Below are 26,419 nucleotides of genomic sequence, written 5' to 3'. Positions count from 1 at the left end.
TAGTTAAATAAGAGAGCTAATGGGGTAGTGGTGGAAATCCAGTTTTCTGCCAATGATCTCAGTATTCAGGTTCTACTGTCAAATTAAGGATTTGGTCCACTATTAATCCCTTCCCTGCAATTAAATGTAGTGACATCAAAATGGGTTATTCAGACTGTCTAATACCTTAGCTTGTCCTCCCCAAAAGCTGGTAGCTGTTTCCATTTAGTAAGAACTGGGATATGGTTTCAGATAGAACTAGCAAAAGTAAAGACTAAATATTTCATCTCTGTACCTCTGCCTCAAAATAATGATAAAACTGGAAGCATAGTCTATAACAAGCATAGAGCCATTCTTCTCACCTTGAGGCAACATGGAACCTACTGAGCTCCTTCCAATTAAATGAAAACACAAGAAAGATTTAGAGATAGGATTTTTTAAAAGATTTTGACATACCAACATGCAAGGAGTAAGCAAAGCCCAGTTATATAAATAACACAGAGTGTGTTTATGGTGTTTGCAGTGAAAGAGGCAGTCATTGTGAACTGGAACTAAGCTACATATGTCTGCCACTGATGGGTAATTAGTCTTATGGTATAGAACTCAGGATCTGTTTGTGCAAAATGTGTTAGTGCCAATAAATATACTCAGATATTCAGTGCAGAAACCAGTGCATATTCAGTGCATATTCATGCAGTGCATGAATACATATAACTATGAGGTGACATGTTTTTCTATAATGTTGCTTTTATGATATATTTTGACCTGCAAAAGGCTTTTGGATTTTGACAGAAACCTGCTGCACAAGTCTTTGTACTGTTTTCTTAATCTGTCATAATTTCATTAACTACAGGAGCCCTTTACAACATTCTTTCTAAATGCAAATGATGGCAAGTTTGACCACCCAGATCGAACCTTCTCTTCAGTGGCCAGGTCCTGGAGGAACAGCCAAAGAGATACCTCAGATGTGAAGGTAATATATATATACTAAATAAATGGATAAATATGCAATTCCATTGTGGTATTTTGTTTATGTAAACATAAAGAAGGTGCTGTATTATATTTTATATTTATATGTATCTCATTTCTTTATATTCAGTACACTAGATATAGTGTAAATAAATGGATGTTAATAAAGTTTATTGTTCTAACAAAAACAATCAAAGATTCTTTGAAGTTGAGTGGACAAAAGGTGGGGTTTTTTTTTAGAGAAAAACAACCTAACTGATCTAATTTAGATCAGATAATCAGGAGATGGAGAAAAGCTCAATAAATTGTTCTTTCCTGCTGTTAACTCAATATTTGGCCCACTCCATAAAACACAGCAGGAATTGGATTTGACCTTAAAGTGTCATATTGTTATAGCTTGCCTAGCTCTGGGTTTGCATTGCCTGGGGCAATTAATAAAGCATTAATGACAAGACCCATTTAAAATGTTGGCTTTTCTGTACAGCTTTAGCTTTTACTTGAATGTGCCTGGGGATATTATGCAACAATACACATTAGATTAAAACAACTTCTACGCTATATACAGAAACAGCCAGAGAGCAGGGTGATTTTACTGCTGTTATTCCTTACCTTTGTATTTACCTTGTTAAATACAAAGGGTTATTGTTCATAGACATGGGACCTTATCAGAAGGAAAAAAAATCTAGAAATATTTTGAATAATATGGTCCCTTATTGATTCTTATTTTCTAGTAATAAAGTAGGTAATGGGTTCACTATAAAAATTTCTCTTTTTAAAAAAAAACCTCTTTTTTTATAGTGAATATGTTTCTCTTCTATATATATACTACCAATTATACTAGTAAATGATAAATTGAAGGTCATATTGCCATTATATTTTTTTACTTGTCTCGGCAAAGAAAAAAATAAAAAAATGTAGATTTGTTGATTTGTTTTTATTCCAGGGCTCCTGTTTACATAAGTATTCCAACAGTCTCAGAAGAGACAAATCATGTTGTTATTCAGTTACCAATTAGAACAGCTAACTGCAAATTGTATGGTCATCCTAACATGTGGGAGAAAACGCTTTTTAAAGAAATCAACTTGAACCTCCTATAAACTATTTTATGTTTACTCATGCTCCTCTGGAAGTCAATGGGTTTTTAAGTAGCATCACTCTTACCCTTGTAAGAAAAACAGAGGAAATTTCCATATTAGGAAGTAATTTGAGGTAATATCTACTATATTTGATATATCTTGAAAGTGCTGACATTTTTGGTTTTTTTACTTTTCAATGAAATCTAGTTTTTCTAGAATTCTACTAGAATATCTGGGAAAGTGACTTCCAAGGAGTGGGGCTCAAACAAAGGATAAGAGCCTTAAACTGAGAAATAAGGGAAGACAGTTGGAAGTGACTGTAATCTTCTTGTCTGGCTTTAGTACACAGGAGGAGGGCAGTTAAATACATCAAGGCATTGCAAAGGATAAAGGAATATCTGTGGACAGACAGAGAGATGGTATTCAAGTGGAGTATATAATTTGTGAAAGGATTGTGACCAAATGAGTTATCAGTAAAACAATTAACTGAAATGTTTCTCTGAAAATACCAGGAGTCTTGTGAACCAAGTGGGATAATTTAAACTGCTGCTGCCAGGCGTTGCAAGGATGAAGGAATTAAGGATGGATAACAGCTGCAAAATGTATTTGTATTACAAACCCCCAACTTATCAAAATAAAACAGATATTAAAAAGATGCTCAGAACCAGATACCTTCAGAGAAGGAAGGCAAAAGGTGATGAAACGAAGTAGCTATATTTAATGCTACCGAATGTAAAAAAGGGAATTTGGGATAGCAGGTAAAATAGTAAAAATTAAGGGTCTAAATTGCTTTAGGAGAAAGACTGTAAAACAATGTGTTCCAGAATACATTTGGCAGTATACTATAGAACCCCCAAATCAGATTTATACGTATGTACAAATTTCTGTTATGCCATTAGAAAGAGAAAAACTACTTAAGAGATAAGTCATTACAGAAAATCTAATATGGGAGTAACAGATGAGGTATGTTAGCCAATAAATGTTTTCTCCAGATAATCCCTGACCTGTCTGTTCAGGGATACATTAGGGATTAAAGATGCTGTTTAAAATAGGGCTTTGTTAATTAATGAAGATACAGGGAAGGTAGGTTTAGAAAATAACATTGAATTGATTTATTTTGAATTGATTCAGCTTAAGATGAAAATAGATGAATAAAAGCAGATTCAAAAATGAGCTGAATTTTTAAGAGATGCTAAAACAAATAGAAAGCATTCATAAATTATCTAAAAAAAATTCTGTAGAAATTATGGGAGATTTAATACCAGCTTTTGATGTATTGCACCACCAAAATAATTTATTGTATATTAATACAAAGACAGCACTGGAATAAATCTACTGAGGTACACTTCAATAGCCTAAGCAAAATATCTCAATGCATGTCTATTTTGTGTTCAGTTTAAGAAGGAAACTGTAAGATCAACAGGATGGTACAAAGCTTATCATGATACCAAAGGTGTATCCTTAGGTTATAATGACTAGACTATCTCATGGAATCTAATTTCCACCTGAAACAGTCAGATTCATCATTCATTCTGAGCTATTATGTTCTCAGAGAACATATGTTTGGGGTTTTATTTTTCTTTGTCCAGTTTTTAGTATGAATTTTTGCTGGATAAAGCAAATGCTTAGCTCTTTCTTTGCTGGAAACCATCAAGTGTAAGATCTACCTAAACTGGAGTTAGTCATAATAACAAAAAATGTATTTTAGGAGTTGGATACGGGTAGAAAAATGTGTGTATGTATGGGGTAATTAATGTCTGAAGTGGAAACACATAAATGCTATGAATTATGCAAACATGTGAAAGGAAGAATTATGTGTCAAGGAACAAAGAAGTAAACCTCAGAGGAAAGGGATCAGAGTGGAAAAATGCTTAAGAAAGAGAGGATGAAAAGTTAGGGTGAAGTTGAGTATTCTTTGAGTTTGAACATTCTCACAAAGGGAAGTAGTAAACTCCTTATTTGTAAAACTTTTCTTTTTCAAAGTAGACTGGCAAAGTACTGGCAAGGCCCTTTGATTTGCAGAGTCTGTTTCTTAGTGATCAATCAAGAATGAGTATAGCAGCTAATTGTTGCTGTTGTTTGCTGCTTAAGATCTTAATGAACTTCATTTCTCAATGACATTACATCAATGACATTACCAACTTTTCCCTGAGGCTTTGAAGTTCATTCTGCAAAATGATAGAGAAATGAACTATTATTAATACTACAAATACCTATTTTTTTCAGATTAGTTTTGCTTCTGCTTAGAATGCCTTGCAGGCTTTTCAAACACTTTAATCAAGTCTTCTGGAACTTGAAAAGCAGTGAGGTTTGGGGAACTACTAAGAAGCCCCCTCAAAATTTCTGCCCATTTTTGTCACTCTTGTAAGAGCAGCACCCACTGTCTAGCACAACAGAAAAGCTTCAGCTCTGAGAGTGTATGTGAATCATTCAAAAACTGGTGGTCAGCTAGTGGCAACTTCTAGTATTTATCCAGCAGTCCTGTTAGAAAGCAGAGATTGTGCAATGGAGAAGATAGGTTGTGTGTGAGTACCAAATCTGAAGGCATGCTCTCAAAGTTTTCTGTATACTTGTGTAGCTTCTTCTGACTCCACATGTAGCTGTACATGAGGGGAAGGGCTTGGCAGTGTGGATTTGCTTGTGATGTAAATGCTGTAAATTCTTTTCCCATCCTAAAGATTTTTTGAGTCTTTATAGTGTATATTTAGTGCATGGAATGCAGGCCATCCATCAAAGTAGCAGACTTTGAAACTGTTAAGACTAGCAAGTGTTCATTATTCATGTATTCCTTATCATACATTTGAAATTAATCTGAGCTGCTTTAAGTACATTTATCTCTGATCTTACTAATCTCATTAATGATTGTGGCACAGGTGATGAAATAATTTTAAAACAGCGTGTGCAATGAATTAATCTAACATTCTTCATTGCTGTGTGTTGTAAGATGGCCACAATTTTTGCTCTCAAGTACTGTATTAAATAATGATATGAATTGTCTTTATTCTTTATTTACAAGGTCTAATTTTAAATATATATTTTTTCAGGAAAGTGAAATCTAGAAGGTTTCTACATCAGTTACTCTTTAAGAAAGAGGACTTTTAGGTACATTATTTTCAAGGGATTCTGTAAGTGCTGAAGTAGGTCAATTTTAACTAATGAACTGAGGTTCTTAAGTGCTGCAGACACTTTCCACAGCTACTCTTTTACAGCCTCAATTTGTCTAAAAAAATACATCCAAACCACTTTCACAGAATTCTGCATTAAAATTTAGAAACCAAATACCTGAAATCTGCAAAAGAATGTGTATCTCTTTAGGAAGCTACATTTCTGCAGGTCCAGCTCCTTTCCTGCCATGCTTGTGTCCTCCCTGGCATCCCCTCTCTGTTTCTCCCTTTCTTTTCCCTCCTTCCCTCTCCCCTTTGAATATGTTCTCTTCTGGAACTGAATTATTTTACACTGAACTAATGAAGATAGGTCTGTGGCAGCAGTTTGATCAGCCTGAAAACAAGCTGTAATTCTGGCATCTCAAATTGTGGCAAAAAGTAGACCATCTTTGAAAAATGTAGTGTACAATAGATTATTGCTCGACAAAGGATAAAAGATTTAGTTAGACCATTTTGTCCCTTACTCTCAGCTTGTTTTGGTTCATTTTCAAGAAACTCATTCACCTACAGTGGAAGAAACAGAATTAATACAGTATGTGCTGTGTTAGAGTGGAAACACACAAGGGAGAACCTGGATAACACAGTTTATTTTATTGTGTCTCCCTTTATCAACATCGACCTTCTCTCGAGATAATCAGTACAAGCTGGAGGAAGAATGAACGTTCGCGGGCTGACCTTTGAGGAAGCAAGTCACCCGGAAATGACCATAACTTGGCCAGTCAGCTTGCACATTTTTTCCTTTCTAAACCAACCCCCCCTCTCCTCCAGTTTTTGGTAACATTGACTTCCCCAGAACCTCCTGTTCAGACACTAATCTTTCCTAATACCTCTCAAACTTGTTATATTACTTTCTGAATAGTCTGTTTAGAATTTGGAAAGGTAGCTCTGACAAAATGTCAGTAAAGTGCCTTAGTGTGAAATGGAGGAACTCATGACTGACTCATTGACCCAGTACTAGACTCTTGTGGAATTAATGGATGCCAGGGGATCAACCTTTTGGGAGGAAAAGAAAGAAAGAAAGAAAGAAAGAAAAAGAAATTGAAGCTTTAAAACCTTGAAGTGAATTATACTAGAAAAGTGAAAACGTCTGGGTTGAATTTGATTTCATTGGGAGGCCATAAAATGGTATACCCTTAGCAAAACATATTAAACAGAAATGTCAGATTTGATGCAAGTGATGTACAATTATAATAGTGTTAATAGCAATCCTCTATCACCTGAAGACATATTTTTAAAGTTTAATTTCTCAGCAGTTTGGATTTGTCACAGGCTTGTAAATTAGAAAATGCATTTGGGGGATGTTTTCTTATATGAAGACACAAGACATATAGTACTGTTAACTATACCATGGGGTTTTAGTATAACTGTTAAAATAAAGAAGAGATCACATTTACAGACAAGAAATGTCTGTTATAATATTCGTTTTGCTTTTTTTTATACACCCTTCAGAAGCTTTACTGCATTGTTCTTCATTTTGAGGAGAGCCAAGCTTCTTGGGCAGTTTGAAAGGCAGCTGACTATTAAATGATAGAAAGCTAACCTGTCTTATTAGAAGTGTGAATGAAAGGGGAGCAGAGGAGGTTACCAGCTGGTGAAATGTCAAGGACAGCTAGACAGAAATTACTGCAAATAGATTTAGATGACTAAAATCCCTATTTTTATTAACTCTTTGAACTCTAGATATTTCTTGTGGTAAGAAATCACCCATGACAGGGAATGTATTCAGAAAGCATTATTTAGAACCTTTAATATATTTTGGCAAGAGCAATGAAACCAATAACATTTACTGAATAGTGTCAGTTAATGCAAAATTGTAGGTCAGCTGAGTTGCATACAATAACACATGCATTTAAAATACTTAATTGGTATGTGAATATTTTAAAAATTCCAGACTTTTAAAAGAACATTGACTTTCTGTGTCTTCTTTCTTTGCATCCCCTCATTTTATGCCTGCTATAACTTGTAGGGGAGCTGTTTTATGAGTTTGTTTATTTTGATATTTTCTTTCATGTCTTGATTTGCACTGGCTGACACAATGTGTGTATTGTAGGAAAAAATAATTTGAGATTTGTGTTTCATGAACGTTTGTAGCTTGAAATCTAAATTTCTCAAAGTCATGGTAGCTTCAAACTAGCACTTCTTTGCACAGACCTGACTTTACATTTGCATTTTACCACTAGTGCCACTGAAGGTGCAATAGGAGTTTTTAGAAACCTCTTATCAACTATTTTGTCTGTCAAGCAGAAAGCAGATTGGGAGACAGAAGGTCCTCTGTGTCCTATCCCTTGACGTAAATACTATTTCTGAGATACATTTTTCCCCTGCTAATTTTTGAGTCTCCTTGTTCCTATCTACAGGGCGAATTTAACAATGACACTTCTAAAGTATGAAGCTGGTGGTTTGTAAAAAGCTGTGTTGCATGACAAATTACACTCTCCTCTGAAATGAATGAAAAATAGCAGGTGCTGTCAGAAAAGTATGCAATCTCCATCTCCAGTGTAAAGACTACAAAAGCTGACAAAAACATTTACTTTGGCTTCTGTGTGATGAACATGTGACAAAATATGATATGGCCAAAGTATATAAAGAAGTAATTAAGTTATAGACTGTTTAGCAATAATTATGCTAGCTGATTTGGGAAAGTTAGAGGGATATTTTGCATTTCTGTACCAGAAACAATGGAGCAATGCATCATTGTCCTTAATTTAGACTTTTAGGAGCTTGAAGGCTGTAAATCTGGTAAATAATGCTTTTCAAACATGTAATAAACAATGCAAAGATAAAACAGTGTTTTTTTTTCTATTTGGGATGGATTGATAGCTAGGATAAGGGAAAATGGACTCAGATTGTATAATGAAGGATTCAGACCAATTGTTAGGTAAAACTTCACCAGATGAAGAACACTGAGACCAGTTGATAGAAGAATTATGGAATTGCTCTCACTCAGATCTGAGACAAGAGGGCAGGATATCTGTCATAGCTGAACCTCATCTGGAATGGAGGAATGGACACAGTCACCTCTCTAAATATCACCCTGAAACACCTATTTATTTGAGGTATCTGCTCTCTGTCCATAACAGAAAAAGCACCAAAAGAGTGGCTGTCTCTAGTCATAATCTTTATTAGAATATCAACTGGCACATACCTGTTTGTAAAACAAAGAAAATCCAAACTCTGGCTGAGAAAAGTGTCAATAGGTTTTGAAATTAACTCTAGCCCTCGCTAGTGTTATCTCTTCCTGCATTCTTTTGTGCATTTTTGAAGCTTTCAGTGGCTTCTTAGTCAGCACAATTCTCTCTGGGCCCCAGTTGTCATCTTGTTGTCTCCTCTGAGGTTCACTCCTGTCTGTTCCTTCCTTTTCCCAGAAACCTCCTGGGCTCCATCCTTGCTGCCTCACTGTCCTTGCTAATCCTTCCTCTCTCTGCCTATCCCAGTTTATACTTCTCTTAGCAAAACATGCTCATGGACCCTGGGGAAGAGAATATTTGCCCTTCTATCCCCAGCCACTGCCTGCCATTGGCATGAGATAGAGGAGACAGCTTCTTCAATTTCTCACAGCAGAATAAACAGTGTACACATAAAAACAAAATTTCTATCATGCATCTCTTTCTTGGCTGTATTTCTATGCTTCTAAGTAGCTAAATACATTAATTTTAAGTTCATGAATACAGGGTGCCACAGGCTCTCATACTGGGCCTGTGTTTTAGTACATATTAATTCATCCTCTAGAAATGAGAAGGGGATATATTTATCTGAGCTATTTTTAAGTGCTGTGCTTTCTTAGTCTAGTAAATAGTAGAAAAAGCAAAATTACAAGAGGAATATCAAAAGCTATGAAAGAAAATTGAATGGGTAATACAAAGTATGGGAAATATGTAAGTATCTGGGAAAGGTCACATGAGACATGGCTCACATTTCAAGAAAAGGTTCAATTCATGCTAAATTGCACTCAAATAAGCAACATAATTGTAGGCTGCACTAAAAAAAACATTGAAGATAATTCTGAGACTATAATACAGTGGGTTAGTTAATTTTTTTAAAATACTATGTTTAGTGTTTTTACTTTGAGTGAAAAAATCCTGAAACAACCTACCAGGAGATGCGTAACTGAAATGATTAGGATTCTAGGGAGAGTGTTATTTGAAGAGGATTTAGAAGTCTGGCACTGGTTAATTTCCAGAGCACAGGAATAAGACAGTTCAAACTAAACATACACAACACAATAAATCTTATAAAGAAAGTTAATCACATACTTTTGTTTATTCTATTTCTATTTATGTTTTCTGCTGTACCAGACAAGGGAACATTAAATTACCCTGAAAGCAAAGAGCAACAAAGATAAACTTACTAAATAGAAATACCATTAAAAATACTCAGTGACTTAAATCCCTTTTTTTCAAGATACCCCAACAACCAAAATGTTAGTAGAATTCAGTTAAACACTAGATGTGTCTCTGGGTAGCACAAATCTTTCAGGTATGCTAGATGTAAAAGTCCACAGTTACATGCTATGACATTTAAAACTGAAAAAGGGAATTTAGTAAATAACATTTCTTTAATGGAATCATATGACACTGTTGCTGTGACATTGCAGGTTAGTATGCCACTGCATTGAGTAAAAACTGATAGTAGTCAAAACTAGTGGTATGTGCTTCAAGGCTTTTATAGAAAGTAGAAACAAACTTCGCTAACTTTTTCCTTAATGAATTCTGTTTCACTTGAATATTTGCTTTAAGATTAATTTTGACTATTTGATATTTCTGAGGTTCTTATGAATCTTTCCTTTTTTTAAGGCAATGCTCTTAGTTTGTCAGTGATTTGTGTGGTAACATATGTTGGGTTATGAGTTCTGAGTTAATGATTTGTTGAAGTCCTGAAAGATTTCTGTATAGTTTTCTCCAGCTGTGAGGATCATTCATTCTTCTTTGGGCTCCATTAGAGAAAACCAAAAGGCTTTCTCTGGAGCCCGAGATTTAGTGAATCATGTTTTGGGGGAAGGGGATAAGTTTTCTTTTAGAAATACTCTGAATAAATTAGAGGTGTGTATAATAAAACTTAAGTATTAAATTAATCATTTTTTCTTTTATCATTATAGGATATTCAGGATTTATCTTTCATTACCTTTTTTTTTTTGGTTCCTCTAGCTGCTATTTTATTATGTACTACATCTAATAATTTAATTATTTTTTTCTGCTTGGAATTGCAGCTTGCTTCATAATGAGCTATTCAGGTTCAGGCATGTCTCACTTGGTTAATGTTTTATACCAGTTAGATACTGATTGGATTAGCATTTTAGTCTAACCTATATTAGTATACTATGATGTAAAGAAGTAATTAAATTGCCTTCCTAAACATACTTAAAATTGTAGAAAATACACTTTTTTTTTTCTGCTTAATACATTTGAAAGGATGCTTTAACTGCTCTATTCTCTATGGAGTTGGAGATCAGATTTAATTAGATAAGTTTGTGTCTGCTGTGGGGTATGTTTTTGCTTTGCACGTCTGCAGCCTTTGAAAGGACCACAAAGAGACTCAGATTTCAGGTGCTGTGTCATCAGTTTTGATCGAGTTACACAACTGAATGCCATAATGCTTTTAACAATGTTATTTGGTGAATTTAATCCATATCTGGATATTAGAGAAGAGAAAGCAGGCCTTAAAGTGTTTTTGTTTCTATTGCAGTTCAATACTTAATGCTAAAATAACAGAAACAAAGAGCAATATTCATTATATCAAAATGAATTCCTGTTTAGCTGTCCTGGGAAATAGGAAAAACTTCACACCCAAAGTTACCTATAATTTTTATATGTTGCAGTTCCTGATCTTTCACATTTTAAGTATGATGTATATCTGTCTGAAAGACATTTGTTGTACTCATATTTTTCACTCTGTGTATTCTTGAATTTTTCTTAAAGTAGAAAAGATAATTCACCATGTATTATTTTTCATTATATTGGTAATCAACTTAGCACCTTTGCTTATGCAATTAAAGAATGAAAACAAGATCACAACACTGTTATATCTGCAAATTTTCCCTTTTTACATATTTTTGTTAAATAGTAATTAAAAAAATCAAATCTATTTTCATTTTGAAGGCTCAGCATAAATTTTCTTGTACCTCTTATTCTGAAGTGGTCTCCTTTACTCATATGCACTGCCTTGTCTAAACTTGTGCTTTTCATAAAAACAGATATGGGAAAAACAAAGCTTTTCATTATGCAGAATACGTTTGATTGCAAGTCAAAGAAAGTGGGTCATGAAATTTCTTAAAAAAAGTGCACAGAAACATAAACAAGACCAGGAATGCTTTAATATGTAGTACAAGAGAGCCTGATCCTGGGAGCACCATTTAGCCTCTCTGTTAAATGTGATGTCTTATTGTGTGTTTTCTCCCTGCTAGGAGTTAATTCCAGAATTTTACTACCTACCTGAGATGTTTGTCAACAGTAATGGATACAATCTAGGAATCAGGGAAGATGAAATTGTTGTGAATGATGTTGATCTCCCTCCATGGGCCAAGAAGCCTGAAGACTTCGTCCGTATCAACAGGATGGTAAGCTGTACTTCAATTTAGTCTATGGGGTTCCACATTTTAGCAAGCTAACCTAATTCTGTTTTTCATCTCTTTAGAAATAGATTTAGAGAAATAAAATAAAAAAAGTGAAGGAGAATTTGCATTCTGTTTGCTTGACAGAACCCGTTATTTTATAGTAGATTTTCCTTCCATGTGCCCAAATTATGGAAAGTTAAATTCAGTTATTTACTCTCTTATGAAAAAGCATCAGACGTGCATGAGCCTGGCAGTACAAGACAGCCTGAAAAATTTATATCTGTTCCTCCACACCATCTTCTACATCAAAAAATAAAAGAATACTATAAATGCTGATATCTTGCAAGCCATCTTGTAGTTGTTATTCACTTGAAGGTATGCACTTCCCGTTCATCAGAGATGAACTGAAAGTGTAGAAATGTGAACATAAGCAAACAACTGCAGTCTTTGAAGAAATTCTGCAAAAGAACTTCTCTGATGTAGATCATCATGGGACCTCCAAAATTTAAGTAGAAAGAACATTTCTATAACATTTAAATTTTTATAGACAATTATTTTATAATAGAAAAAATTAATACGTGTGTATGCTTTTAGTAATGTTTAGGAACAGCAAGGTATATTCAGATGCTTTGGCCAGCAATACTTCAATTTATGGTTTTGTTGTGGAAATAATTCTTCCTTAAAATGCATATTACTTGTCTTTCAGGACTATGGTTGCAGTAAGATGTGGGTTTCCATACAGTTGCTGAACTGTTCAGTTTATGCATTATTCCCAATAGTGCTTTTGTGGTAGCATTGCAAATCTGGCTGTGTTGATTTGTTGGGGTTTTTTTTCTGATCAGTTCGGTAATTTAATTTTAAGAACTGTCTATTTAAAGAAAATTGTTCTTCGGTAGTTGATAGGAAAAAAATAGTTTATGAAGTTCAAGAGAATAGAATATTGTAAAAACAAACATATTCCTAGATGTAGATGATTTAGAAGTGTTCTCCATTTAGAATAAGTGGTTTGACATATGTACAACTGTCTCTTAAGGAAGTGATGGCAACCTCATCACTTGAAACATATGAAATGTACTACACAACCAGGAGAAATGTATTCTGTCATTGATAGATTAGTCTGTCATTGACAGGAAGAAGCTGAACAACATTTCTTGACTGTTTTCTCTTATACCGCATTGAAAAATATTGGAAAATTCCTTTTAAAAACTAGTAATTGTCACAGCTGATGAAAAGAAGTTCAAGTGCAATTTTGCTAGAAAAGAAGGAGGTGTACTGAAAAGATCATTGGGGTCCATTAGAATTCTCAAGTGTGGGATGTGCAGTCACAGGTTGGTGTCTCTGGAGTGCCTCTGTTGCTGCACAGAGCCCTTTTTTGAGTTGTGGTTGTGGCTAAACCCAAACTGAGGCCAGGTGTAAGCACACTAAAGTCAGCCTAGAGGTTTAGTTTTGACATCTGAAAGAACAAAAGTGTGAAAATGGAGAAGGAAGCTGCCACCTATTAGGGGATATAATGAGAGATGCCTATTAAGGACTTCCATTCTTAAATTTTGTAAAGAATCTTCCTTTTATCTTAAATTGCATTTTATTAATCTCATCTTCCACAATGTTGGAATTATTACTAGGAGGATAAAAGGCACTATAAGAGTGCATAAGAGATAAGATAGAGTGCATAGAGATAAGAGATTGTTTGAAAATATCTTAAGCTTTAGTTTATTTTGTTTCCCTTGTGCAATTCCTGCTTTTAGAAAGTAGCGTAGCAGCTCTCCTCTGCTAAAAGTTTTGTGCTGTTAAAGAAAACAGCTGCTTACAAGAATTTAGAATATAGCATTTAGGCTTCCTTAGGGCTGCAGGACTTGATAGTGAGGTAATGACTGATTCCACATGTGTGTAAGTATGCTCAGACTGCCAGGAGACAGACAAACTGATGTTAAGACTAGAGAAATATCATAATTTAAGTACATAATTGAGTACTTCTCAGATTCTAAAATCATGAATTGTCACCCATTTGTATCAGACCCTTCCTCTACTGTTTTCCAGGCCTTTCCTCACAGATGTGAGCATTATGCCATTTTTGTACAGTTTTGCCAGGAGGCAGTTTCTGCATGGCCTTTATTCACCCCATTATCTACTTTCAGCAAGAGCATGATCAGTAGCTAAAATTCGTCTCTACATAGATACATGCTATCTTCAAATGAGCAGTCAGGAAGCTTGCAAATGATAATAAAGTTAGGAACTGCCTACAAAACAGGAGGAAGAGCCATAGATTTATTTGTTACATGCAGAAAATAGACTGAAAATCACCTTGAGTGGAAAGAATTGAAGATAATAAGAGGCAGAAGTTTGGGAAAAAAAAACAGTACCAAAAATAGAGCAGTAGCAAAGTAGGGGTGACAATGAACAGCAATTAGATTAGATAAAACTCTGTAATTCTATATCCACCAGAAGTAAATGTATTTTGATGCCATCTATAGAGAATAATTACATTATGGAGGATGTAAAAAGTTGTACCTATCTATAGTCCTTTCGAGACTGCACCTGGAATATTGGATTCACTTCTGGGTGACTGGAAAACAGAAGCATTCACATTTGGATGGAGTTCAGAGGATAAATGTAAAGTGAATAACTTTGGGAGTTTAAAGAGCATGATATATGCATAGTATTTTACAAAGCTCATTATGAAGAGCAAGTAGCTAAAGAAGGATAATCCTTTTCATGAAAATGCAGATAGTATGTGTAGTAAGAAGTAATGGAATTACATTTTGAAAATATAATAATTTGAATGTGTAATAATTTTTCAGAAAAAACTTCCTCATGTAAGGTTCTATTAACACATACAACAAACTGCCAGTACCCTGCCTTTTTGGTCACCAAAATGAAATTGTTCTAAGGAACAAATACAAAGGGATTGGAAAGTTTGACATTCCCCACCTAATGTCTGATTCCATTATTTGAACCGGCCAGCAGATGTATTATTCAGTTAGGTCATCCTCAGGCCAGGCTTTGGCTGTTATACAAGAATCTATCTTGTGGAAAAAAAATAGCCTGGGTGTGATGCTAACGTGTAAAACACAGCCAGCTTGTGCAAGCCTGGAATTTCTACAGCAACTTAGCAAAGCAAATAGAGAATGTGTTTACAGAAAATGAAGGAATATTTCAAGTAATGGTTATCCTGATCCCTTATCTAATAAAATCAGCAGTAGTAATTTCATTTCAGTGGGAAGAACCTTATTTGCTAGTGCATAAAATACAATGGGATCTTTTTTTCCGTAGCTGATGCTGTTTTCTTATGTTAATTTTTTTTTTTTTGGTGCTTTCTGCAGGCATATATTATATGTAATTTTATGTGGGAGTAAATACAAATCCTTATATACTGCTTGCACATTTATGAATGTATGCATTTTCTTTAATTAACAGCAAGAATATCATCATTTCAGCCTGATACTTAGAAAGAAAACACAGAACAGCCTAGGAAACATCACAGAGGCACAGTGTCATAAATCAGCACAATTTAACCAACTGGTTAACAAGCTTTACTAAAATTCTGTGCAAATGAATAAATAGCAGGCAGGGGTTTTATGTTGTATAATTTGATTGTATAGTATAATTTGGTTGCTTTACACTTCAAACTAAACAGAAGTGGAAGTAGAAATGTTTTTTCATCAAAAGAGATTCCTTTAAACTTGTGAAAATTAGACTTATTGTCAAGACTGGAAAAGACAGTCAAGTTACTTTTAAGACCTATCTTCAACATTTGATATATACATCAGGGATTGTTGTAGCAGTTTTATTTATCCATACAAAGCTAGACTGATTACTATGGAGTTACTCATGAAACATTAATAAAGCACTATGTTCAATGCTAACATGATTATGGTCTGACCTCAGCAACGGTACAAAGGACAGAGGCAGAAAGTGTCCCTGATAACATTACCCTAATGCTGGGCTCATCAATCATAATCTCCCAGTTTACCAGGGGAAAAAAAAAAAAAATCCACGCATAAAACCTTCCACAGATGTGCATCTGTAGTCCTACTCAGCCTCTCAGTCCCCACAGACTCAGAGCAGTCCAGGAGCCAGAAATAGAACAGACTCAGTCAGTAAGTCAAGCATGTTAAATCAAGGCAGGGAACACCACTGTGAAACACTGAAGCACAGCTTTTATAATAAGCATTCTTTACTTTTGAAACAAAAGATGCAAGATTGTGTAACTCAAAGTTAATTATAATGATATTTTAATTATGGCTTATGCACATATTAAATTACAAATTGCAGTGCTGAGTAAAATGTATTCACTATAAATTATATTTTTGAGAGACTAAACAATGTCTTGTTTTTGTTACACATATTTTGTTCCTATTACATAACTGTTGCTGAGATTGAATTTTCTTTCTGTCTCTGAAATGATTTATTTGCACTCCTCTGCTGCCAACTGCATTTTTGTACCATTCCCTGGCTATTCAGAAGCATGCATAAAATTTCATAATTAAAAAGCTTCTTGAATAGTCATTAGAAATATCTAGTATGAAATCTCTGTGCTATGAGAATCTGGAAGATCTTTTCCTCCTAGGTCTTTTCCTCCTCACCATTCAGCAGCAGATGATGTTTCTTTTCCACCAGATAAGCAGTAGATAAGACTTGATATAACTTCCTCAAAAGTAGCTTTGATTGTATTTTTTGTATTGCCAAGGTTATGCAATTAAAACTTACACAGCCAAAAGAGGTGTCAATACTCTTCAGATTTTTCAATGGCTTTCAGCAGTGATTTTTTTTTAACTTCCTAAACTGCTGAAGAATCTTATTTATATCATGAAGATGCTTATATAAAGGGTCAGTTTCTTTTTCTCATCCTGAATAACCCAAATCTATATAACGTACTTCTGTGTCTCTTCTGTTAAAATATTATTTTGCTTAAAAGAACATAACTAAGGTGAGATAGCAGTATTTCCTGAAATACTTCACAAGAAAAGTCAAAGATTTCACTTTGATAGTCAGTGCAAGGAATAGTAACTGAGGAAGAGAAATATTTGGTGGAGAGAATCTGCAATGGCTGCAGAGGAGCATGGATATGAGGGGAGAGGAGAGAAACCCAGCTGACAGGCTGAAATGGCTGATGATCTGTTTTTGAGCAGATCTGTAAAATGAAACTGTCAGAATAATTATAAGAAAATATCTTTAAATATGATACATATAATTTAATAGCAACATGGAAAACTTTCTGGAGTGACTGATGGCATATGGATATGCAGGGCAAGGCAGCAAGGCAGGAACTACAGAAAGAGAAGGTGCAACCATGGTCCAAGAAGCAGCATCAGAGATTTCCACTTCTCCAGTGACAAAAAATACCTGGATAGCATATTTTATAAATACAGAACTTCTGATATTTTACACAGCACATGGTCTGTATTACAATGAAAACCATTGCTTCCTACTGATGTGCTGTGAAAAATACTTCTAATATCAAACTAGAATGAGTATAAGGGAAAGCGTGCAGTGTTCATAAAGGTCATAAAGAGCTATAGTAAGAAGTAATTTGGTTTATAATAACTTTATTTAGTTTTAAAATCAACTTACTTAATCAAAATACCTCTTTCTATTTTAAAACAGCTATAGGTGAGGTTTCCAGCCCGTGGAATATGTGCATGTACACTTGCCTGCAAACACGCAAAACCCACAAAATATGTATACACTAGATAGTAGTGTATATATAATTAGTGTATGTATATATATATATATATATAATTATATATATATATAAAATAATGCTTGAAATTTACCTATTAGCAATAAAAGTTACTCCACTGGAAACAATAACATGGTAAACACCTTCCTTAAAACAAAACCCATGAAAAAAACTTGACTGGAACATTGCTACTTGAAAATGACTAATATCTGTTCAAACAAGTTCATTTTGGGAGTGCTTGAATAAAACTTTGTTTTGTGTACATTTTAATTATGATAGATAACAAGATGGATGTTGGCTTGTGTTTAACTTTAAGAATCTTTTAAAAAATACTATATAATTATAAAAAATACATAATTATATAAGTAATAATTATTATTATTATTTTAGAAAAGTTTTCTATAGTTCATATTAAAAAATGCTCATAAAATTACAGCCCTCAAAATAATTTAAATCCAAAGTGCTGATTTTTATGGCCATCATTTAAGGATATTATTGTTATCTTTTTCTGTATGTTTTTCCTACTGTATCTACAAATTATCTTTTATACAGAAAATTCCCTCACCCTATTCCCTACTGAGCATTGCATATTCTTGAGAAACCAAACGATGTACCGTTGACAGTGAGCAGCTCATAAATTTTCAGGAGGCACTTACATGGAGGGGGAGTAGCCTGTGCATTAGAGCAAATTAGGGAGAGGATTCTGCAAGACTAGCTTTGCAGAAGTACTTGGAAGAAACACCAGCAAACCAGGTCAGACCTAATTCAAGAAGCTTTCCCGCACCTAAAATAAATCCAGATTATAAAGCCTTGACCCACTGAGGGTGAGGTGAGATTTAATAGCATTTTGGTAGCCCTTTCCTGAGGGCATCTTTCCTGTTTTTCATGCTTGGTGCCATGCCCCACAGGACGCCCTGACTGGGAGGCCGTGAACATCACACAGCACCCATTTTATCCTGCAGCTGGAGGCTGCATCATCCTGGAGCTGTGAGGTGCTAAGGCCATGAAGAGCCATTCTTCTTCACAGCTCTGGCTCTTCTCTCCACCTTCTACTCTGGTCCTTTACCCAAATCCTGCACCTCAGCAGTGTTACACCACTCTTCTGAAATATATAGTTCAAAATAATTATATTCCCTTGCTATAAATTTCCTCAGTTTCTTCAAGAAACTAAGGTTATTCCCTGAGGAATTAAGGACCATTATACCTGTAAACACAGTACTATAAATCTGTTTAAATATTTGGACAAAGACATGGTATGCAGCTGTTAAAAAGTAGCTCATTTATTAAGTTATTAAATAACCATATTAAATAACCATGTAAAATAGAAGTTCTCCAAACCTGCCAGGGTCAATAAAACCTTCTCTAGAATGAAAATCTGATGAGTAAGAGCTGGTCATATAAGTGGAAACTGCCATAGGGAAATGTAACGTGTATGTTGAACTCTCTTAATTCTTCTAACTTGAAAAGGCTGAAAAAAGTGCAATCCCCCTCATGAACAAGACTGACAAACTGGTAGCAATGGACAAGGTACTTTTTACCTTAGCCTTCAATAGCAACCTCTCTTCTCACACCTCTCGAGTGATTGGACTGCAAACTGGGGACTCAGGGAAAAAGGTCCCTCCCACTTTAAGAGAAGATCATTTGTGGCCACCTGAGGAACCTGAACATGCATCTATGGCACCTGATGAGTTGCATCCCAGAGAGATCAGCTGAGGGAATCAGATGATCTAGTTGTCAAGCCACTCTCCATGAAATATCATGGCAATCTGGAGAAGTCCCTGGTGATTGGAAAGGTGACAATATTGCTCCCATTTTTAGAAGGGGTAGAAAAGAGGATCCTGGGAACTACTGACCACCAGTGTGCCTGGGAAGGCCATGGAACAGATCCTTCTAGAAGCTGTGCTAAGGCACATGGAGGGCAGGGAGGTGATTCAGGACAGCCAACAAAACTTCCCCAGGGGAAAGTCCTTTTTGACCAAGCAAGTGGTCTTCCATGATGGAGTGACTGCATCAGTGGACAAGGGAACAGTTTCAGGTATCATCTGTCTGGACTTGTTTAAGGCTTTTGACATGGTCCTTTGCAACATTCTTCTCTCTAAACCGGTGAGAAGTGGATTTGATGGTTGGACTGTTCAGTGGATAAGGAATTGGTTGGACAGTTGCATCGGCTCAGTGTCCGCATAGACATCAGTGGTGGTCTGCACTGGCACCAGTACCATTTAATATCTTCAACAATGACATAGACAGAAGGATCGGGTGCACCCTCATTAGAATTGCAGATGGTCCCAAACTGAGTGCTCTGGTTGACACACCTGAGGGCTGGGATATCAACCAGAGGGACCAGAAGAAGAATGAGAAGCGGCACATGCAAATCTCATGAGGCTCAACAAGACCAAGTACAAGGTGCTGTGCCTGGATCAGGGCAACCCCCAGTATCCACACAGGCTGGGGGATGAACAGATGGAGAGCAGCCCTGCCAAGCAGGGCTTGGGGATGCTGGTGGGGGAGAGACTGGACATGAGCCAATAAAGTCTGCCTGCAGGTTGGAAGGCCAACTTCATCCTGGGCTGCATTAACAGCCCAGGTCGAGCAGCAGGTCGAGGGAGGTGTGTGTTCCTGCCCTTCTGCTCTGCTCTGCACCTGGAGTGCTGCATCCAGCCCTGGGACCCTCAGGAAGGACATGGACCTGTTAGAGTGAGTCCTCAGGAGGGTCACAAAGATGACAGGGGTCTGGATTTTCTCCCTTATGAAGACAAGGCTGAGAGAGCTGGGCTTGTCCAGCCTTAAGAACACTCTGGGGAGACCTTACTGTGACCTTTCAGTACTTAAAGGGGCCTATAAGAAAGATGGGGATAAACTTTTTAGAAGAACTTATTGAGATACGGAAGTGGGTAATGGCTTTAAATGAAAATAAGATAGATAAGACAAGATATAAGGAATACATTTTTTGTAGTCAGGATGGTGAAACTGGACAAAGTTTCCCAGAGATGGGATGAATGTTTCATCTCTGGGAGCATTCAAGGTCAGGCAGGACAAGGCTCTGAGCAACTTGAAGTATTTGAAGATGTCCCAGTTCGTAGCAGTGGGGTTGGGCTAAATGACCTTGTGAGGTCCATTCCAACTCAAACTGTGCACTGGTTCCATGTTTTTGTGATTCTAACACCAGTGAGAGGATGTTAGATGAGAAAAGTGTGAAATAGGCTCATTTAAACCAAGCATCGGCTTTTTTTGAAGATATTGTCTGATATTTGAGTAATCAAAAGTTCTGCTGTTTTCCTGAAATGCTCTTAATATTCCAGAAGTAAAAATGGTAATTTTATTAATAAAATGCCTAATAATTATTTTTTGTTAATTGCATTTTAATAAATAAATAATATATATGGATCAAAAGAAACTTGAAACATGCAGAGTTCCATTGCTCAAGAGAACTCTTAAGCTGATTGCTGTAAATTGATTTGAGGTAGATTCTAGAAAGATAACTGGCTTTAAATTCTAAATTCTTAAAAAGCTTTATTACATACAAAAGGAACATTAAAAATGGAGCATTTAAAAGTAAGGAAGTGCTTTGCTTTATTGGTCGTTGCTGTGGCATACTTAATTTTATTTTTGCATGCTAGCATCCTGCACGCTACTTGAGGTAAAAGTCCTATGGAAAAGATTATATGGAATGATGTAGTTGCTGACTATATCATGTCATATGCACACAGTACAATATCATCGAGGATATGACATTTTAAAATGATTTGTTGAGAGGCATGCTCTGAAACTAAATAGTATTTGTTTAATTGTATTTAGGATTAAGCCATGTTAATATTATTTTAATAATGATGCATTATGCATATGATGGCTTCTGATTTTGAAAAGGAAACAACAAAATTTTGTCTGGTTGTCTGCAACATTTCTTTATAGCTTTTTATGGTATGCTGAACTTAAGCCCTTGAAAACTGAGCTACATGTCAGCTCTTAAGCCTGAGTCTTCCCATCCATTCTCATCAGAGATAATAGTCACTAGTTTTGACAGAAAAGGGTCCAGTTTTCCACCAAAGGACAGAAAGTTCCTTTTCCATGAGGAGCATTACAGGGAAAATCTCTGAGGAATGGTTGCATGGTGACCCAGGCATGGTTTGCCTTGTCTGTGGCTATTCCTGCTTGTGGGGTGGTGAGGAGAGGGCTGCTGCCAGTAAACAGATACCAGGTACTTCAGCGCCTGATGATTAGTTCTGAAGCAGCCTTCATTTTATATAAATAAACAAAATAAATAATCTTTTCCCAAAGTTTATCAGCTTGTAAAATCTGAAATCTTCTCACGAAAACATGAAACTCTGTTATAGCTGGGAAGTGTTTTGCTGAGTAGTGGCACTGTGATAAAAACAGTATAGGAATTTCCATTTTAGATTTAAGACTAATTATAACTAGCTTGAAAATGATTTGGAAGACCGCTTTTTAGAATTCTCTTTCCCATTTCCATATTTATTTATTTTTTGACAATTTACCTAACCTACTTGAAAAGCTCAGAAATTATTAAAATACTTGCAGCAAGGAGAAACCCAGTAGCTGAGACAAAAATTAGCATGATATAAAGGTGAAGGAAAAAGAGAATATCCTTTTACTGCTTGTCTCAGTAGAATAAATTAAATTTTTTAATGTTTGAAAAATTTCAAATTTATCAAATAAGCCTGAAGAGAACATGTAATGATGCCTGCTATGTTTTCTCAGTTGATTCCTAATCCTGAATTTCACTTGCAGGCCCTGGAAAGCGAGTTTGTATCATGTCAGCTTCATCAGTGGATTGACCTTATATTTGGCTACAAGCAACGAGGACCAGAAGCTGTGCGTGCACTCAACGTTTTCCACTACCTAACATATGAAGGCTCTGTGAACCTGGACAGTATCACTGATCCTGTCCTCAGGGAGGTAGGTGTTTACTGTCATTTCATGCTAAAAACTGCTGTCATCTCACAAGAAATGGTACTTTTTCCATCTTTCACTGCTGGAGAAAATGGATGTGTTTGACTTGATTCAGAATTTAGGCCCCAGGTGATTTCAGAAGCAAGTATGAATGAACCATCAATAAAACAAATAAACCTAATAGATTTAATATTCAGTTATGGTGTAGGAAATTATAATGGAATGTATAAACTTTAATATAGCGTCTGCTATGTTTTAGTTGGAACCAAAAAATTGGAAAAGAACCCTGGATCATAGTCATAGAGGAAAAAAATCTAACATTTACAGTCAGATGATGTTAGTGAGACTGTGGCTGAAAAAGATACATTTTCTAGAGTGACTGCAGCAAATATATAAACTACTTTTGATCACATAAAGTATAATCAAACTGTTATCAAAATAGAAAATGTTTTCTATTTAAGTAATTATGTTTATATATATGTATAGATTATATATATATATATATATATACATTTTCAAATATATACAAGTGAGTTTTAAGTTAATCAGTAATTTAGAAAAAAAAAATGTTCTAGGTATCCTGGTATGTTTTCTTTCCAGTGACTGTATTTGTTTTCACTAAGACTAATAATTTTAATGATGGTTTTCTAGTACCTATTAATTTGCATGATGATTTTCTAGTACCATTCATTTGTTGGCTAAAACAATTGAAATTTGATGAAAAGTGTGAGGAAGCAACAGCTGCTAGATGAGTACTGCTGTGATGAAGCTCTACACACAATCTTCCATTCCCCCAGATAGCTGCCATCTGCTGTATGCAAAACAGTAATAATGTACATTGCCAGCCAATGGGGTTTTGTTTGTTTGTTTGTTTCCAATCTTGGACACAGAAATTTGCAGATTTCAGAAAGAAGTAGATTCTAGAAAGCATTCATTCAGCTAACTACTGAGTTTTGTCATTTTTGTTTTGTTTTTTTTTTTAGCAGTGCATTGATGTATTCTGTTACATTTTGTGATTTTTTAGGAGCAGAACTAAAAAACCATTCAGACCCCAGGCTTCCTAGAACTGGTTTTCACTACATGCACTGCAAAGCTTAGATTTTCTAAACAATTAATATTTCCTTAGTTTTAAGACTGGCTAGAATTGTATTGACTCTCCCTGCCTCAAATATTTAATGTTGACTTCTACATAATTTTCTGGATTTAAAATTTTGACCATGAGAAGAGTCATGCTCTTCTAGAGATAAGAAGAAACAATGGTTTTTAAAGCATAGAACAGGTGTCAAGCACCATGAATACAAGGGATTTGCATGACTTAGGGTCCTGATCTGCATGGGCAGACTTCTATGTCTTGACTTTTAGGGTCTACTCCCACAGGGCAGCTTGTAGGATTGAGGTCTATCTGTCTGTCTGTCTGTCTGTGCACCTTATCTAACATTTTATGACATGATGAGACTCTTCAGCTCTCCTGGGGCTCTACTTGCATGCATAACTTGTCATCAAAAATTTAAGAAAATTCATGGAGACATTTTTGTTCACTCACTTGTAAATCTAACCCACCCCCTTTAAGTGAATGATACATAAATGTCTTCTTAGGACATTTTCACCATGTAAATCTAGAAGCACAAATTAATCTTCATTGCAACACGTAAGATTTGTACATAAAATTCATTGTTAGCAATGAGTGGGCAAAATGACCAGAAAAAAAAATCATCCTTATTTTTGTTACACATGGATAATAAAATTGTATTCATCCATTTGAAAATCATAAGCTTTTTCCTCCAAGAGATCTCAGGAGTCTTGATTTTTTGTTTGATTTTTGGTCATAAGAAAGTTCAAAAATACTTTTAATTAATTTTTAATCAGAATTTATAGTACATGTTTAAATATGGATAGATTTAGACCTGCTTTCAGTTTTCCTGGGCTCTGTTTATGAAACTAGCAGACATTCTCTGACCAACAATAAAGCATTTGACATCTTGATGATATAGAGGATCATGTATTTGATGGTATTTTCTGTTATGAATATATATGATGGGGTTTTTGCTTTTTTGTTGTTCGATTTGTGCTTGTTTGAGTTTGTTTGACTTTATTCTGGCTTTTGGTAAATATTCCAGAAAATAAATTTAAAGCAAAAAGATATTCGAAAGCCTCTGAAGACCCCTTGTAAATTCAGAAATTAAGGATAGAAACACTAGTATGTTTAAAATAGTGAAAAGAGTTGTTTGTTGTATTTTACAGTGGCAAGTGGTGGTATCTGGCATTTTATTTTAGAAACATTCCAATTTAGAATTAATTGCACCCTGCAGTTATCCGGGAAAATGCATCTCTCAATATCCAAATGCTCTTGCTATTTATTTTGTAAATAAACTAAAATATTGTGTTCCTGTGTCAGAGAAGATGGTGAATATTCTCAGTAGATGGCTGTAAAACAAGCCAATCAATAATACAACCTTATTGACAGCAGCCATTATCAGACCAGTGGGCTCAAGTATGGCAGTAACAGCGGCCATAACTAATTTCATATTGAACTGAGTCCCAGCTGAATCTCTCCAGTGAAATAAGTCTCCAAATAAAAAATACCCTCCCATTCTGAGCTGATTGAAAGACATAATTTTAAAAGGTGAAGCCCTGTGATCTGTTTATGCTATATCTTGGCCCTTCCACGTTCACCCTTTGCTTGAGCACCTCACTTAACCACTAAAAAATATGATCTTAGCTTTCTGTGAAGAACATTAAAGTTACTTCTGTAGTCGTCTATCTACAAAAAATATTCAGTAGTGGAACAACTGATCCCAGCCATTCCTTACATTTCTCATATGCTTTGGGAGCTGTCTAAGAAATCTCTACTGTTTAACATTGGAGAAATGGCCATCCTGTGTAATTGTTTTTTGCAGATCTATTTAATTGCAGATTTTCCATCTGTCTTCCTTTTTTCATTTTCCATAAAGAAAATTCCTAATGATAGAAACCATAATACTGGGACAGCATTAAGTTTTACATTACTTCAGTTTATGAAATCACATACAGCTGCCTCTGTAATACCTCTTTGGCAACTTAAGGTCTGCACTGGATGGGTTAAATAAACTGGTTTCATTTCAACATACTGAATCTGATTTTTTCAAACAATTTCGGAATTGCTGATACCACAAAAAATGATTGGTCATGATGACTTACCTCAAGTTCTTACGAAGGCAACAGGAAAGTCCTGATTTACATGCCCCATGGAATAAAAGTATAAAATTGAATTTCATGGTTTCAATCTTTTATGATTAGAAATTGGTAAATTCTCCAGTTCTATCAGGTGTAATGCTCTCTTAGTCACATATTGCAAAATGATTCTCATATTGTAATGAGGACGAAAAAAATATGTAAAAATATGTAACAAAATAAAATAAACATTAAACATTTCCCAGGTCCTAATCCTTTTTTTTTTTTTTTTTTTTTACTTCAACCTTTTTTAAAGTAAAAGTAAAAGCAGTGAGGTGTGGAGAGGTGGAAGCTGAAACTTGAACAGCTTAAGGATATTGATTCATTCTCACTTGACAGGTGGAATAATGGTTGCAGCACTAACCACAGCAATTACAGCATTAAAATGTCAAGAAATTAGAGGTCAGAATAACAGATAATTTTCTTCCTTTTGTCAGATTAAAAATTGACATTCTTTGACTGCACAGGATTTCTGGCTGAGAAAATTATGACAGTTTAACTCATCTTGTACTTGTAAGGCAGTAATTGATAATGAACTTTACCATGACAGTCTTCTCCTGTGGAGAAACATGACAGAACATCCCTGGTACAAAGCCTGTATCTCTTTTTAATATGTAAACAGTAGTTATATTGGACATTAGATGTTATTTGGAATTGTCTTTACTGTTAGTTTACATCATAATCCAAATCCTTTTCCACTAGATAGACTTGGCTGACTTCAGGGAATTGATGCTGAGAATGCTAATACAGAAAGAGCGATATAGGAAATATGGTTTATTTATAGTGCTTTGGTGTCACGGGTCCACTTCTTTGGTAAAATATAATTTCTCCCCTGGTCTCTTCCAGAATATCTGTAAATTTTAGGAGCTCCTTTCTTCCCCAG

At 35.3% G+C, this 26,419-nt stretch overlaps 1 protein-coding gene across 9 annotated transcripts in view; it reads left to right on the top strand.

The window, feature by feature from the left end:
- The window catches only part of NBEA (neurobeachin), a 457,700-nt gene that overhangs the window by 389,448 nt on the left and 41,833 nt on the right, over positions 1 to 26,419 (top strand). For all 9 annotated transcript variants that reach the window (XM_033515238.1, XM_019006696.2, XM_015628205.3 and 6 more), the window contains 3 exons: positions 833 to 952; positions 11,589 to 11,741; positions 22,165 to 22,332. In XM_033515238.1, the coding sequence (XP_033371129.1) occupies positions 833 to 952; positions 11,589 to 11,741; positions 22,165 to 22,332 (441 nt within the window). The remainder of the gene's footprint in view (positions 1 to 832; positions 953 to 11,588; positions 11,742 to 22,164; positions 22,333 to 26,419) is intronic.

Source organism: Parus major, chromosome 1 (genome assembly GCF_001522545.3).
Source record: "Parus major isolate Abel chromosome 1, Parus_major1.1, whole genome shotgun sequence".
Classification (NCBI taxonomy): domain Eukaryota; kingdom Metazoa; phylum Chordata; class Aves; order Passeriformes; family Paridae; genus Parus; species Parus major.
Note: the sequence above shows the minus strand (reverse complement) of the source record. Positions and strands in the feature narration are given on the sequence as shown.